Source organism: Somniosus microcephalus, unplaced genomic scaffold (genome assembly GCF_052327205.1).
Source record: "Somniosus microcephalus isolate GS21.2 unplaced genomic scaffold, FLI_Smic_1.0 unresolved_chr7, whole genome shotgun sequence".
Taxonomy (NCBI): Eukaryota; Metazoa; Chordata; class Chondrichthyes; order Squaliformes; family Somniosidae; genus Somniosus; species Somniosus microcephalus.
This window is the reverse complement of record NW_028225185.1, coordinates 16,653,610-16,670,154: the sequence shown is the minus strand read 5'-3', so window position 1 is coordinate 16,670,154 and position 16,545 is coordinate 16,653,610. Positions and strand designations below refer to the sequence as shown.

The 16,545-nt window shown below is 56.7% G+C and overlaps 1 protein-coding gene across 1 annotated transcript in view; it reads right to left on the bottom strand.

Annotated features, from left to right (window-relative positions):
- Positions 1 to 16,545, bottom strand: part of adam15 (ADAM metallopeptidase domain 15) — a 135,675-nt gene that overhangs the window by 21,648 nt on the left and 97,482 nt on the right. The window contains 5 exon segments of the mRNA XM_085978274.1: positions 877 to 985; positions 8,910 to 8,969; positions 10,653 to 10,695; positions 10,698 to 10,790; positions 16,195 to 16,306. Coding sequence (XP_085834400.1) covers positions 877 to 985; positions 8,910 to 8,969; positions 10,653 to 10,695; positions 10,698 to 10,790; positions 16,195 to 16,306 — 417 coding nt within the window.

Genomic DNA, 16,545 nt, shown 5'->3' with positions numbered 1-16,545 from the left:
CGGGGAACGGTACTCTTCCCAGTGCAGGCGGCCGGTCTCGGCATCCAAGCACTCCCAAGGCCGCGACCAAGTGCAAAGTGAATCTCTCTCCACTGCCCGAACCGCCTGGCGTAGCCCCGACGCGCACGCTGGACCAGCCGGCCATTTCTGCGCCCTATCCAGAGCGGTGGTGTGCTGCAGGCCCCGAGCCTGCTAGGAAGTGGACTCAAATCTCCCCCCCACCCACCCGCCCAAACTCGGATCACGTGGGACGCTCACGGCCCACCAGAGGAGGCCACCGTCCCATCAGTCTGGCCTGGAATCTGAACCCCGAGGTGTCGAGCCAACTTCCCCTCCCTACTACGGTCTTCAAACATGGCGGCCAACAGGCCCCTATGGGCCTCGGCCTTTGGCTCCTTAATTTAGAGGCCCCACTATAAATGTAGCCGGCCTTGCTTTTTTTTTTCCCCCAACTGACCACCCGTGGCAACGTCTGAATGTTTTTTTCTGTATTCATTCACAGGATGTGGGCATCGCTGGCAAGGCCGGCATTTGCTGCCCATCCCCCCTCGAGAAGGCGTGGGTGGGCCACCTTCTTGAACCGCTGCAGTCCCGTCTGGTGAAGGGCTGTGCGGGAATGTTTTTGACCCAGCGGCCATGAAGGAACGGCCGAGGTATGTCCAAGTCGGGATGGTGCGCGCGTGTGTGTGAGGGGGAACTTGGAGGCGATGGTGTTCCCGTGCATCTCGCGGTCCTGGCCCTTCCAGGTGGCGGAGGTCGCGGGTCCGGGGAGCGGCGGCGACCATTAACCATTCAAACGGTTGGGTGGGGTGGGGGGGGGGGGGGGTCATTGATGTCAATAAACGGTGGACCCAGTCGGGACAACCGGGGATTTACCTTGACAGACAGCGCTGGTCTCATCTCAGTCTGTTGTAACCGCTCCGGAGGCTTGTACCGAAGGCCGCCACCAAGGGTCGCCGGAGTTCCATTCTCCACCCGGGAATCCCTGAAACATTAAGCGGGAGAGAGGGGGGTCAAAGGGTAAAGCTCGAGGCGATAGCAACCCAACCGCAAGTCATGCAACCGGACGTACACGCACGCAGTTGACGTATCATCAAAACACTGCCAGATACTTTGGGGGAGAAATTCGGTATCGCCCCGTTTGGGCCCAAAGTTTAGCGCCTGGCGCTAATTATCGCCTCCGACTGCAAACTTGGCCTCTATCACCCCTGGAGGTGATTGGAGCGCTAGATCAGGCGCTACCCACCTCTCTTAAGGCGCCAACGCCGAGGAGCGAGGCGCTACCTCAGAGCGCTGGCGAAGCTCATGTGATGTCAGTCAGCGATGGAACACAGACACACTGGCGCCGGCCAGTTCTTAAAGGGGAGGGTCGATCTTGCTCTCCATCCACACCCTGCTCATTGCAGCCTTGAATCTCGGCCTGGAGAGACCTGTACATCGAATCTGCTGGAAAGAACAAGGGAGAGGCCCAGGGAAAGAGCTCAGAGTGTAGCCCCCACAGTCTCTTCTAAATCGATACAAGGAAGGGCGAATCAAAATGAACCTGCAAAGTGCTGCTCAGTACCCAAAACTCCTTCACACAGCGTTGAATCTCTCCAGAAGTCTCTCGCTCTCTCTCTCAGAATGCGTGGAGAAAAAATGTCACCAAAAAAAAAAGGCAGGAAGCGGTCACCTTTAAATAGCGCCCCCCCCAGTCCCTTCCCGACCGCGAAACGCTCCCCTCAACCTGTCGTTGCTAGCGGCAGGCGGTAAGGCAGGGGGTACCACTCAATATCCGGTCTGGGGGCGCTGCACGCTCGACTGACTTCACGATCCGCGGGCGCGGGAGATGGTGGCGGTAGTGTTTAGCGCCGCCCCAAAACGTCCGGCCAATTTCGCGATCGGCGCAAACGTCGCCGCGCCCGGCCGCTAGTCGCTCGAGACCAAGGCTAGTCGGCCGAATTTTTCTCCCATTGACTTCCGCAATGCCCGCACCGCCCCCCCCCCACCCTGCTCGCCCCTCGCCCCACTATTAGGAGAAAGTCGGCTTGCAGCCTTTCGTCACCAGGGAGCAGCAGCAACGCTCCTCATTCCCGCAGTGCCGGTGGGAAAAGGACAGGAGCGGTCTTAACCCAACCCGCTCGCCTTCCACTTCAACCCGCCCTCGCGAGGGGGGCGGCGGAGATTTAGAATGGTACCTTAGAGCAGGGAAGGTAAAGGGGAGCTTCAATCGAGCGGGTACAAAATTATGAAGGGCTTTGATAGAGCATATCTGGAAAGATTGGAGAGGCTGGGGTTATTTTCTTTGGAACAGAGGCTGAGGGGAGATTTAATTGAGGTGTATAAAATTATGCGGGGCCTGGATAGAGTGGAGAGGAAGGACCGATTTCCCTTAGCAGAGAGGTCAATAACCAGGGGGCAGAGATTGAAAGTAATTGGGAGAAGGATTAGAGGGGAGTTGAGGAGAATATTTTTCACCCAGAGGGTGGTGGGGGTCTGGAACTCACTGCCTGAAAGGGTGGGAGAGGCAGAAACCCTCATCACATTTAAAAAGTACTTGGATGTGCACTTGAAGTGCCGTAACCTACAGGGCCACGGACCAAGAGCTGGAAAGTGGGATTAGGCTGGGTGGCTCTTTGTCGGCCGGCACAGACACGATGGGCCGAATGGCCTCCTTCTGTGCCCTGATTTTCTACGATTCTACGATTCAGAGATGCAGAACTTCAGTTCCGTGGAGAGACTGGAGAAGCTGGGCTTGTTCTCCTCAGAGCAGAGAAGGTTCAGGGGAGATTTAATCGAGGTGTTCAAAATCATGAGGGGTTTTGATCGAGTAAATAAGGAGAAACTGTTTCCAGTGGCAGGAGGGTCGGTAACCAGGGGACACAGATTGAAGATAATCGGCAAAAGGACCAGAGGGGGAGATGAGGAGAATGTTTTTTTACGCAGCGAGTTGTTGTGATCTGGAACGCGCTGCCTGAAAGGGCGGTGGAAGCAGATTCAATAGTGACTTTCAAAAGGAGAATTGGAGAAATACTTGAAGGGGAAAAATTCACAGGGCTGTGGGGAAAGAGCAGGGGGGAGTGGGACTAATTGGAGAGCTCTTTCAAAGAGCCGGCACAGGCACGATGGGCCGAATGGCCTCCTCCGGTGCTGAATCATTCGATGGCTGTGTTAACAATAACAGTTCTGAACAGGCAAATCCTCATTTCCTCTTCCTTCCGACACCTGAACAGTTAATGAGTCACGTTAAACTTTAAAAGGCATCAATCCACTGCTTCGTGCCAGGTTTCCCTCGATTGCTTCCCAACGGAAGGCTGTGTCCCAGAACATGAACTGCTCTTTCAAACACAATTGTTCTTTTTGTGAGTTATGTCATCAAAGGTGAGGGGCACGTCCCATTTCATTCAAAAACATCCAACACTCCCAGGGCAGGTACAGCATGGGCTAGATACAGAGTAAAGCTCCCGCTACACTGTCCCATCAAACACTCCCAGGGCAGGTACAGCACGGGTTAGATACAGAGTAAAGCTCCCTCTACACTGTCCCATCAAACACTCCCAGGGCAGGTACAGCACGGGTTAGATACAGAGTAAAGCTCCCTCTACACTGTCCCATCAAACACTCCCAGGGCAGGTACAGCATGGGTTAGATACAGAGTAAAGCTCCCTCTACACTGTCCCATCAAACGCTCCCAGGGCAGGTACAGCACGGGTTAGATACAGAGTAAAGCTCCCTCTACACCGTCCCATCAAACACTCCCAGGGCAGGTACAGCATGGGTTAGATACAGAGTAAAGCTCCCTCTACACTGTCCCCATCAAACGCTCCCAGGGCAGGTACAGCACGGGTTAGATACAGAGTAAAGCTCCCTCTACACTGTCCCCATCAAACACTCCCAGGGCAGGTACAGCACGGGTTAGATACAGAGTAAAGCTCCCTCTACACTGTCCCATCAAACACTCCCAGGGCAGGTACAGCACGGGTTAGATACAGAGTAAAGCTCCCTCTACACTGTCCCCTCAAACACTCCCAGGGCAGGTACAGCACGGGTTAGATACAGAGTAAAGCTCCCTCTACACTGTCCCCTCAAACACTCCCAGGGCAGGTACAGCACGGGTTAGATACAGAGTAAAGCTCCCTCTACACTGTCCCATCAAACACTCCCAGGGCAGGTACAGCACGGGGTTAGATACAGAGTAAAGCACCCTCTACACTGTCCCATCAAACACTCCCAGGGCAGGTACAGCACGGGTTAGATACAGAGTAAAGCTCCCTCTACACTGTCCCATCAAACACTCCCAGGGCAGGTACAGCACGGGTTAGATACAGAGTAAAGCTCCCTCTACTGTGCCATTGGACAAGGTTCCATTCATACTCATCCATCAGACGATGGTTCAGGGCCTGACTCTCCCTCTCAGTCTCTGTCCTTTGCAATAGAGAAGCATCAGTTCCCCATCAGACACAGCCCAATAACAGTCTGTGACAATCATCGGCTCGTCATAGTGTGAGAGGTAAAGGACTACCCAGACTCGCCCACCAGCCCGCAATAGCTCTACGTGTCGCTGTTTTGCTTTGCCCAGAATTCGATCATGGCTTTCAACACGGCGGTGACACGCCAACATGAAGAGCCTCAGGCTGAACTCAGATTCTGCAGGGGCAGCGGTGGGGGGTTAAAGGTGAATCTGTTGGGGGAGGGGGGGGATCACTCAAATTCTTTTTTTTGACGTGGTGTGACCTTCCCCACTTTGCAATTCCAGCTGCGAGCAGATTGTTAATTGGATACGGGCCAATTGGAGATTTATATTAAAAAAAAAGCCCCGAGTGTCTTCATCCCAGTGTAATGCGGACTTCCTGTTTGGAGAGCTGGTCGTTAACGAGCGACCTCCTGTTGCGAGCACTTCCCCAATCCTGGGACGGCCAATCAAAGGCCCGGAGAGGAAGCACCTGCAGTGGACAGGAACTTCCTTCCCAAGCACCTCCAGCGGAGCTTTGGGACAGGAAGGCCTCTTTCGATTCAAGAAAACCATTCAGAGTTTCATGCAAAGCACCAAAGAGAAGACACAGCCAATGCGATCACTGTTACAGCCAATGCGATCACGGTTACAGCCCAGCCAGTTGAAGATACCTGCTCTGCAGACAGAACATTCTCAGGGAGCAACCGTTAGTTTAAGCTCACTACCCTGGACACAGCGATGAACCAATTCTGTTGGCCAATTTTTTTTAATTCATTCACAGGATGTGGACGTCGCTGGCCAGTCCTGGCATTTATTGCCCATCCCCTAATCGCCCTCGAGAAGGTGGTGGTGAGCCGCCTTCTTGAACCGCTGCAGTCCCGTGTGGCGAAGGTGCTCCCACAGTGCTGTTAGGGAGGGAGTTCCAGGATTTTGACCCAGCGACGATGAAGGAACGGCCCGATATCTTTCCAAGTCAGGATAGAAACATGGAAAAATAGGAGCAGGAGTCGGCCATTCGGTCCTTCGAGGCCATTCAATATGATCATGGCTGATCCTCTATCTCAATACCATATTCCCGCTCTCTCCCCATACCCCTTGATGCCTTTTGTGTCTAGAAATCTATCTATCTCCTTCTTAAATATATTCAGTGACTTGGCCTCCACAGCCTTCTGTGGTAGAGAATTCCACAGGTTCACCGCCCTCTGAGTGAAGAAATTTCTCCTCATCTCAGTCCTAAATGTCCTACCCCGTATCCTGAGACTGTGACCCCTCGTTCTAGATCCCCCCAGCCAGGGGAAACATCCTCCCTGCATCCAGTCTGTCTAGCCCTGTCAGAATTTTATACATTGCAATGAGATCCCCTTTCATTCTTCTAAACTCTGACTTCTAAAGGATGGCGTGTGTAACTTGGAGGGGACCTTGGGAGGTGGTGGTGTTCCCATGCGCCTGCTGCCCTTGTCCTTCTAGGTGGTAGAGGTCGCGCGTTTGGGAGGCAGCCTTGGATTTACACGTGGACTTGCGTCGGTTACGTGGAGAGACTAGAGAAGACGGGTGCCGTAAGAAAACTACTAGGCACTTGGTCTAAGCGTTAAACAAAGCTTTAATCATTTGAAAGGCAGGGGGTGAAATGTTGAGGGATAAAACCCCGATTGGCGTTTTCCCAGGTGTTGTGGAGTATTTTAAACCAACACTCGACAGAAGGTTTTAGTTCGATAGTCAAGTTGTCTTTATTGCACCGGTGGTAAGCATGGCCACCTCATGTTAAATTCAGTCCCGCCACCTGATTGGATCTTGGCCCGCATGCACCTTCACGGATTGGTTACGACTCTTAATATAAACATAGAAACATAGAAGATAGGAGCAGGAGTCGGCCATTCGGCCCCTCGAGCCTGCTCCGCCATTCAATGCGATCATGGCTGATCATCCAAATTCAGTACCCTGTCCCTGCCTTCTCCCCATATCCCTTGATCCCTTTAGCCTTAAGAAATATATCCAACTCCTTCTTGAATATATTTAATGAATTGGCCTCTACTGCCTTCTGTGGTAGAGAATTCCACAGGTTCACCACTCTCTGGGTGAAGAAATTCCTCCTCATCTCTGTCCTAAATGGCTTACCCCTTATCCTTAGACTGTGACCCCTGGTCCTGGACTCCCCCGCCATCGGGAACATCCTTCCTGCATCTAGTCTGTCTAGTCCTGTCAGAATTTTATAAGTTTCAATGAGATCCCCTCTCATTCTTCTAAACTCCAGCGAGTATAAGCCCAATCGACCCAATCTCTCCTCATACGTCATTCCTGCCATCCCAGGTATCAGCCTGGTGTATCTTCGCTGAACTCCTTCCATGGCAAGAACATCCTTCCTCAGATAAGGCGACCAAAACTGCACACAATACTCAACATGTATAAGCTGCCTCTTCAATCAATCACTGAATGCTAATTAAAAGATACTTGGAACGTAACCAAGGCTAAAGAAGGAAAGGTGGTGGAAATCTGGAACTCTCTCCCTGCCCCCACCCCCCCTCAAAAGGCTGTGGACGCTGGGGGTCAACTGAAGCTTTCAATACTGAGTTGGGTGGATTTTTGTTGGGTAAGGTTACCAAGGGTTACGCAGCTAAGGCGGGTAAATGGGATTGAGATGCCGATCGACCATGATCTAACTGAATGGTGGAGCAGGCTTGAGGGGCTGAATGGCTTCCTCCTTCTTCCAAGTAAAGTAGTAATGGGGAGGGTTACAACCACAAGATGCTATGGCTGCCTGAGGATTTTAGATGTGTGCACCAGGGAGGGTGCCGTAAGAAAACTACAAGGCACTTGCTCTGAGTATTAAACAAAGCTTTAATCAACTGTTTTTCCAACATGGAAATCGAGTTGTGTCCCTCACTAGTTCCTGTTACAGAATGTCCTGCACAAGCTGGGCCCGTGCCCGAGTTTATATACTCTCCCTGGACAGCGCCACCAGCAGGCCGCCCAGTAGTGTTACATAAGTCATTTTCACATGAATCACAAGATTCATGTCAGAGGGTAAGCACTGGGCTCTTAGCCATTGGTAGACACAAGAAGCTTGGAGAGCTATCCAATTGAGATAGGCCAATATATATAATAGTCATCGTGCAGCAAAGCAGAGATGAGCAGGGCTAGAGAAAAAGAGAGGAAAAACAAAGACTTGCATTTCTCCAGCGCCTTTCGCCACCTCAGGACTTCCCAAAGCGCTTTACAGCCAATAAAAACTCACACCTCAGAGAAGGAAGGAAAGGAAAGGAAGGAAGGAAGGAAGGAAGGAAGGAAGGAAGGGCCAATGAAGTGCTTTTTGAAGTGTGGTCACTGTTGTAATGTGGGAAACGCGGCAGCCAATTTGCGCACAGCTAGCTCCCACAAACAGCAATGTGATAATGACCGGATCGTCTGTTTTTAGTGATGTTGGTTGAGGGATAAATATTGGGCCCAGGACACCGGGGAGAGCTCCCCCTGCTCTTCTTCCAATAGTGGGCGTGGGATCTTTTACATCCACCCAAGAGGGCAGACGGGGCCTCGCTTGAATGCCTCATCCAAAAGACGGCAGCTCCGACAGTGCGGCGCTCCCTCAGTACGGCCCCTCCGACAGTGCGGCGCTCCCTCAGTACGGCCCCTCCGACAGTGCGGCGCTCCCTCAGTACCGCCCCTCCGACAGTGCGGCGCTCCCTCAGTACCGCCCCTCCGACAGTGCGGCGCTCCCTCAGTACCGCCCCAACAGTGCGGCGCTCCCTCAGTACCGCCCCTCCGACAGTGCAGCGCTCCCTCAGTACCGCCCCTCCGACAGTGCGGCGCTCCCTCAGTACCGCCCCTCCGACAGTGCAGCGCTCCCTCAGTACCGCCCCTCCGACAGTGCGGCGCTCCCTCAGTACCGCCCCTCCGACAGTGCGGCGCTCCCTCAGCACTGCCCCTCCGACAGTGCGGCGCTCCCTCAGTACCGCCCCTCCGACAGTGCGGCGCTCCCTCAGTACCGCCCCTCCGACAGTGCGGCGCTCCCTCAGTACCGCCCCTCCGACAGTGCGGCGCTCCCTCAGCACTGCACTGGGAGCGTCAGCCTGGATTTTGTGCTCAAGTCTCTGGAGCGGGACTCGAACCTATGACCCTCTGACTCAGAGGCCGCTGAGCAATGGCCGACACTGGCATCAATAGGGGAGGGAGGAGACCATCAGCCCGGGCTGGCATCCAAACCACGGGGGAGGTTGCGAAACCCCCTCCAGCCAGCCCGAGAGGGGACAATGGGGCGTGGGCAGGGCAAGGGCGGTCCTTCTCTAAACAGAGGCCCACACTTAACAGAACTGAGGAGACTGGGAAATGGGGGTGGGGTGGAGGGGACAGTAAGCATTGCCAGCCAAAGCTCGCCATGAAACCCAAGCTTTCGTCAAAGAGCAAGGAAGGGTCAGAGAGAGCGAGAGAGAGAGGGAAGGTGCAAGTCGCTGAGGAAGAGCGCGACTGGTGTAGAACATTTTACCGTTCCTCGTCCAGCGGAGACTGCGCCCCCAGGGAGCCGAGCCGGTAGCCGCCTGTCGCACTGCATTGTGGGCAAGAAGAGAGAGTAACTCGCCAAGTTCGACGTCGCGACGGGTGGGCGTGTGGGAGGGGGGGGCGGGGCGCGAGGGTGGGAGGAGATGGGTGCTTTACTAAAGGTTGGGGAATCAATACCAAGAGTTCATCAATCGGTCACTCGGCGAGCGAGCAGCGAAATGAGGAGAATCTTCTTTGCACAGATCTGTTGGAGTACGGAATGTTTTGACACAACGAGTGCTTGAGGCAGAGGCCACTGCCTCTTTTAAGGGAAAACTGGATAAATATTCGAAACAGAGCAAGATACAGGGATACCGGGAGAGAGCGGGGCAGTGGGATTAGTTTGGGGATTGATACAGGGCTATTGGGAGGGAGCGGGGCAGTGGGATTAGTTTGGGGACTGATACAGGGCTATGGGGAGAGAGCGGGGCAGTGGGATTGGTTTAGGGATTGATACAGGGCTATGGGGAGAGAGCGGGGCAGTGGGATTAGTTTGGGGATTGATACAGGGCTATGGGGAGAGAGCGGGGCAGTGGGATTAGTTTGGGGATTGATACAGGGCTATGGGGAGAGAGCGGGGCAGTGGGATTAGTTTGGGGATTGATACAGGGCTATGGGGAGAAAGCAGGGCAGTGGGATTAGTTTGGGGATTGATACAGGGCTATGGGGAGAGAGCGGGGCAGTGGATTAGTTTGGGGATTGATACAGGGCTATGGGGAGAAAGCAGGGCAGTGGGATTAGTTTGGGGATTGATACAGGGCTATGGGGAGAGAGCGGGGCAGTGGGATTAGTTTGGGGATTGATACAGGGCTATGGGGAGAGAGCGGGGCAGTGGGATTGGTTTGGGGATTGATACAGGGCTATGGGGAGAGAGCGGGGCAGTGGGATTAGTTTGGGGATTGATACGGGGCTATGGGGAGAGAGCGGGGCAGTGGGATTAGTTTGGGGATTGATACAGGGCTATGGGGAGAGAGCGGGGCAGTGGGATTAGTTGGGGATTGATACAGGGCTATGGGGAGAGAGCGGGGCAGTGGGATTAGTTTGGGGATTGATACAGGGCTATGGGGAGAGAGCGGGGCAGTGGGATTCGTTTGGGATTGATACAGGGCTATGGGAGAGAGCGGGGCAGTGAGATTAGTTTGGGATTGATACAGGGCTATGGGGAGAGAGCGGGGCAGTGGTATTAGATTGGGGATTGATACAGGGCTATGAGGAGAGAGCGGGGCAGTGGGATTAGTTTGGGGATTGATACAGGGCTATGGGGAGAGAGCGGGGCAGTGGGATTAGTTTGGGATTGATACAGGGCTATGGGGAGAGAGCGGGGCAGCGGGATTAGTTTGGGGATTGCTCTAGTGCAACTTACGTAGGCAATAGGTAGGCACAGCATAGAAGTAATCAGGACCAGAGTGATCAGCTAATTGGGTGGGGGGGGGGGGGGGGGCGGCGGGAGAGGAATTGGCCGCATTATTTCCCGCCCCAGGTCCGTTAATCTGGTCCTTCACCTCTCCCAGGAGATCATACGGCTTTGGGTGGGGTGGCGAGCGACACACAAGGTATGGCAATTTGTGGTGGGACGGAGCTGGACGGTCCTCTCCTGCCCTCCACCGCCCACCCCCTCATTGTCCGGGTCTCCCCAGGGGCGGAATTTAACCGGTTGATAGCGGACGCCCGCCGAGCGCCGCCCTCTTACCTGCACCGTTGGGGATTCCCTTTGCTCAGCTTCTGGAGTTCGGCCGGAGAAACTCTCGCTTGCAGTAGCACAGGAGCAGCATGGCGGCGAGGATCAGCAGGAAAGTCACCAGCAAGGCCGCCAGGAGGGCGCGGTTAGCTGCAGAAGGGAGCAAAGGGAAGGCCAGTGGCCTCTTGTTACAAACACTCCGACCGGTCAGGAGAACTCACCAAGTCAGTAACTGGAGCCCAGCACTGGAGTGTTCCAATATGAAGGTTAAAAGGGTTAAAAATGAAAGATTTGCTTTTCGATAGCGCCTTTCACGACCGCCAAAGCCCTTCACAGCCCATTAAGTACTTTTTGAAGTGTGGTCACTGTTGCAATGTAGGAAACGCGGCAGCCAATTTGCGCACAGCAAGCTCCCACAAACAGCAATGTGATAATGACCGGATCATCTGTTTTTTTTTAGTGATGTTGATTGAGGGATAAATATTGGCCCCAGGACACCGGGGAGAACTCCCCCCTGCTCTTCTTCCAATAGTGGCCGTGGGATCTTTTACATCCACCCGAGAGGGCAGACGGGGCCTCGGTTTAACGTCTCATCCGAAAGACGGCACTCCTAGAACGCGCTACCTAACAGCACTGTGGCAGTACCTTCACCACACGGACTGCAACGGTTCAAGAAGGCGGCTCACCACCACCTTCTCAAGGGCAGTGAGGGATGGGCAATAAATGCCGGCCTTGCCAGCGGCGCCCACATCCCATAAATGAATAAATTTTTTGAAAAATTAACAGTGCTACATAAATCTATAAGTTCTTGTTGAGGTACATAACATTTTTAATGGTGTTGATCAGACAAACAGACCATATTGGACACGAAGGGAATCGTGGGATATGGAGATCGGGCGGGCAGGTGGAGTTGCGGGTGAAGATCAGCCATGATCTCATTTTATTTTATTCATTTATGGGCTTCGTTGGCAAGGCCGGCATTTATTGTCCACCCCCTAATCCCCCTTGAGAAGGTGGTGGTGAGGCGCTTCTTCAACCGCTGCAGTCCCGTGTGGTGAAGGTGCTCCCACAGCGCTGTTAGGGAGGGAGTTCCAGGATTTTGACCCAGCGACGATGAAGGAACGGCCGATATATTTCCAAGTCAGGACGGTGTGTGTGACTTGGGGGGAACTTGGAGGTGGTGGTGTTCCCGTGCGCCTGCTGCCCTTGTCCTTCTAGGTGGAAGAGGTCGCGGGTTTGGGAGGTGCTGCCGAAGAAGCCTTGGTGAGTTGCTGCAGTGCATCTTGTAGATGGTACACACTGCAGCCACGGTGCGCCGGTGGTGGAGGGAGTGAATGTTTAAGGTGGTGGATGGGGTGCCGATCAAGCGGGCTGCTTTGTCCTGGATGGCGTTGAGCTTCTTGAATGTTGTTGGAGCAGTGTTCTACTCCAGGGACTTGAGCACATAAAGCTAGGCTGACACTCCCAGTGCAGTACTGAGGGAGCGCCGCACTGTCGGAGGGGCAGTACTGAGGGAGCGCCGCACTGTCAGAGGGGCGGTACTGAGGGAGCGCCGCACTGTCGGAGGGGCGGTACCGAGGGAGCGCCGCACTGTCGGAGGGGCGGTACTGAGGGAGCGCCGCACTGTCGGAGGGGTGGTACTGAGGGAGCGCCGCACCGTCGGAGGGGCGGTACTGAGGGAGCGCCGCACTGTCAGAGGGGCGGTACCGAGGGAGCGCCGCACTGTCGGAGGGGCAGTACCGAGGGAGCGCCGCACTGTCGGAGGGGCGGTACTGAGGGAGGGGCGGTACGGAGGGAGCGCCGCACTGTCGGAGGGGCGGTACTGAGGGAGCGCCGCACTGTCGGAGGGGCGGTACTGAGGGAGCGCCGCGCTGTCGGAGGGGCGGTACTGAGGGAGCGCCGCACTGTCGGAGGGGCGGTACCGAGGGAGCGCTGCACTGTCGGAGGGGCGGTACCAAGGGAGCGCCGCACTGTCGGAGGGGCGGTACCGAGGGAGCGCCGCACTGTCAGAGGGGCGGTACTGAGGGAGCGCCGCACTGTCAGAGGGGCGGTACCGAGGGAGCGCCGCACTGTCGGAGGGGCAGTACTGAGGGAGCGCCGCACTGTCGGAGGGGTGGTACTGAGGGAGCGCCGCACTGTCGGAGGGGCGGTACTGAGGGAGCGCCGCGCTGTCGGAGGTGCCGTCTTTCGGATGAGACGTTAAAACCCAGGTCCCCCGCCAAAAAAGCGTTGAACCTTTGGAATAAGGGAGTGGAACGGAAGATAAGAGGAACAGCCAGACACCGGGCGGGGCCAGACATCGGGCTGGGCGAGCGAGCTGAACAGCTGGCTGGACGAGTTCAATGGCAGGCTCAAGGAGCCAGGCTCCAGCCGTGAGCTGGAAGACCGGATGGATTAACAGCCTATTTTGTTTTAAACCACCCCCTCCACCACCATTCTTCACATTTCTGAGGAGGCGTGCCCTTCCTTAGTTGAAGGAAAAGAGGAAGCTCGTGAGCAAACAACTGCCGCACACAGCACACCAAAATCCGAGAACGAAACGCACAAACCCCAAAGTCCCAGATGAAGTCGAATCGTCCCCCCTCCCCTCCCCTCTCCCAACACGGGGCCTACACAGGAGCGAAAAGGTTGGCCTTCTCCCAGAATGCCGCACTCCCGCTCCCATTCGCGGTTGGCGCACGAGGGGGATAAGCTCGCCGCCGGGGTTTCTGGTTCGGGTTCGAGTGAATTCAGGGCCCGCCCCGCAGGACGGCGCGAGTTCAGCACACAGCGCTGACATCACTTGGGCCTCGCGGGAGGGCAGCCGGCCCTGAAGGAATGCAGTGGAGGAAATCCTGACAGGAAGCTAAGCAGCTCGTGGGGGCTGGGGGAGCGTTCGTCGTGGCCTTCTGCGTAAAGGAGCAACAAATCCCACCCGCCCCCCCCCCCCCGCCCAAGCAAGAAACGACCGAGGGCGCGCCGAGCCCCGTCTCGGGAAGCGGCTGCCCGGGACTGCCACACGGCGGTGGGACACGGTGTACAGCACGCTCTCCGGTTGGCAAGGTGCAGCGTCATGGCCCGCTGCCGAGGGGAGGCCAGGATGTTCCGCGCAGGAATTGGGGGGGGGCGGTGGGAGCGCAGAGGGGACCCCGATAGATTTAATGAGGACCCTTTGCTCTGTGAATGATGGGAGCGAGAGAGATAAAGAAAAACAGTTCACATAAAAGGAAAGAGAGAGAGGGAGGGAGGGAGGAGGAAGAGAGAGTGAGAGCAGGAAGAGAGAGACGGAGGGAGAGGGAGAGGGAGAGGGAGGGAGGGAGGGGGAGGGAGGGAGGGAGGGAGAGAGAGGGAGAGGGAGGGAGAGGGAGGGAGAGGGAGGGAGAGGGAGGGAGGGAGAGGGAGGGAGAGGGAGGAGAGGGAGGGAGAGGGAGGGAGAGGGAGGGAGAGGGAGGGAGAGGGAGGGAGGGAGAGGGAGGGAGGGAGAGGGAGGGAGAGGGAGGGAGAGGGAGGGAGGGAGGGAGGGAGAGAGAGGGAGAGGGAGGGGGAGGGAGGGAGAGGGAGGAGGGAGGGAGGGAGAGGGAGGGAGAGGGAGGGGGAGGGAGGGGGAGGGAGAGAGGGAGGGAGAGAGGAGGGAGGGAGGGAGGGGGAGAGGGGGGGAGGGAGAGGAGGGAGAGGGCGGGAGGGAGGGGGAGGGAGAGGGAGGGAGGGAGGGGGAGGGAGGGAGGGAGGGAGGGAGGGAGGGGGAGAGGGAGGGAGGGAGGGAGGGGGAGAGGGGGAGAGGGGGAGGGAGGGAGAGAGAGGGAGGGAGGGAGAGGGAGGGAGGGAGAGGGAGGGAGGGAGAGGGAGGGAGAGGGAGGGAGAGGGAGGGAGAGGGAGGGAGGGAGAGGGAGAGGGAGGGAGAGGGAGAGGGAGAGGGAGGAAGGGAGAGGGAGGAAGGGAGAGGGAGGAAGGGAGAGGGAGGAAGGGAGAGGGAGGAAGGGAGAGGGAGGAAGGAGAGGGAGGAAGGGAGAGGGAGGGAGGGAGGGAGGGAGGGAGGGAGGGAGGGAGGGAGGGAGAGGGAGGGAGGGAGAGGGAGAGAGGGAGGGAGGGAGGGAGGGAGGGAGGGAGGGAGGGAGGGGGAGAGGGGGAGAGGGGGAGAGGGGGAGGGAGGGAGAGGGAGGGAGAGGGAGGGAGGGAGGGAGGGAGAGGGAGGGAGGGAGAGGGAGGGAGAGGGAGAGGGAGGGAGGGGAGAGGAGAGGGAGGAAGGGAGGGAGGGAGGGAGGGAGGGAGGGAGGGAGGGAGGGAGGGAGAGGGAGGGAGGGAGAGGGAGGGAGAGGGAGGGAGAGGGAGGGAGAGGGAGGGAGAGGGAGGGGGAGAGAGGGAGAGAGGGAGAGGGAGAGGGAGAGGGAGGGAGGGAGAGGGAGGGAGGGAGAGGGAGGGAGGGAGAGAGAGGGAGAGGGAGGGAGAGGAGAGGAGAGGGGGGAGAGGGAGAGGGAGAGGGAGGGAGGGAGAGGGAGGGAGGGGGAGGGAGGGGAGGGAGGGGGAGGGAGGGGGAGGGAGGGAGGGGGAGGGAGGGAGGGAGGGGGAGTGAGGGGGAGGGAGGGGGAGGGAGGGGGAGGGAGGGGGAGGGAGGGGGAGGGAGGGGGAGGGAGGGGGAGGAGAGAGGGAGGGAGGGGGAGGGAGGGGGGAGGGAGGGGGGAGGGAGGGGGGAGGGAGGGGGAGGGGGGGAGGGAGGGGGGGAGGGAGGGGGGGAGGGGGAGGGAGGGGGGAGGGAGGGGGGAGGGAGAGACAGAAAGAGGGAGAGAGAGACAGAGAGGGAGAGAGAGACAGAGAGAGAGACAGAGAGAGAGACAGAGAGAGAGACAGAGAGAGAGACAGAGAGAGGGAGAGAGAGACAGAGAGAGGGAGAGAGAGACAGAGAGAGACAGAGAGAGACAGAGAGAGAGGACAGAGAGAGAGAGAGAGAGAGAGAGAGAGACAGAGAGAGAGAGAGACAGAGAGAGAGAGAGACAGAGAGAGAGAGAGACGAGAGAGAGAGAGAGAGAGAGAGAGAGAGAGACAGAGAGAGAGAGAGACAGAGAGAGAGACAGAGAGAGAGACAGAGAGAGAGACAGAGAGAGACAGAAAGAGGGAGAGAGCGAGAGAGGGAGAGAGGGAGAGAGGGAGAGAGCGAGAGAAAGAGGAGAGAGCGAGAGAGAGAGGGAGAGAGAGACAGAAAGAGGGAGAGAGACAGAGGGAGAGAGAGACAGAAAGAGGGAGAGAGACAGAAAGAGGGAGAGAGAGACAGAAAGAGGGAGAGAGAGAGAGGGAGAGACAGAGGGAGAGAGAGACAGAGGGAGAGACAGAAAGAGGGAGAGACAGAAAGAGGGAGAGACAGAAAGAGGGAGAGACAGAGAGAGAGAGACAGAAAGAGGGAGAGAGATACAGAGGGAGAGAGAGACAGAGTGAGAGAGAGAGAGAGAGAGAGAGAGATCGTGTGAATACAAAGATCTCCCTCTGATCCAGTATAGAATCACACCAGAACCGTTGCAGAGTTCTCCCCCGGGTGGGGAGCTCAGTGTGTGGCCCTAGTGGGACGTGCAGCTGATGAATGTACCTTGGGCTTCCTGCACAGGACCACTGTCGATGCTTCCTCCGTAGCCAGAGCCCTTACAGTCCGGGGGCGCCCAGCCCGCGTCACAGTGACAGTTGTCATTACTGTTGCAAACCTAAGGAGGGAGGAACGTAAACAAAATGTCGAGAGTTTGAGGAAAACCGCGGTCATTTCCCACTACACAACACGTTGCAAAAGCGCCATTCATGGAATGGTTTTTGGGATTGTCAGGGAATCGCTTCATCTGAGCTCCTTGTTTGGGAAAAACAATCACACCACATCTCCCAGCCAAGTTCACCGCCTGGTCCGGTATAAGTCATACAAAGGGGAATCTCTCGGGATCAATGTTGAGTC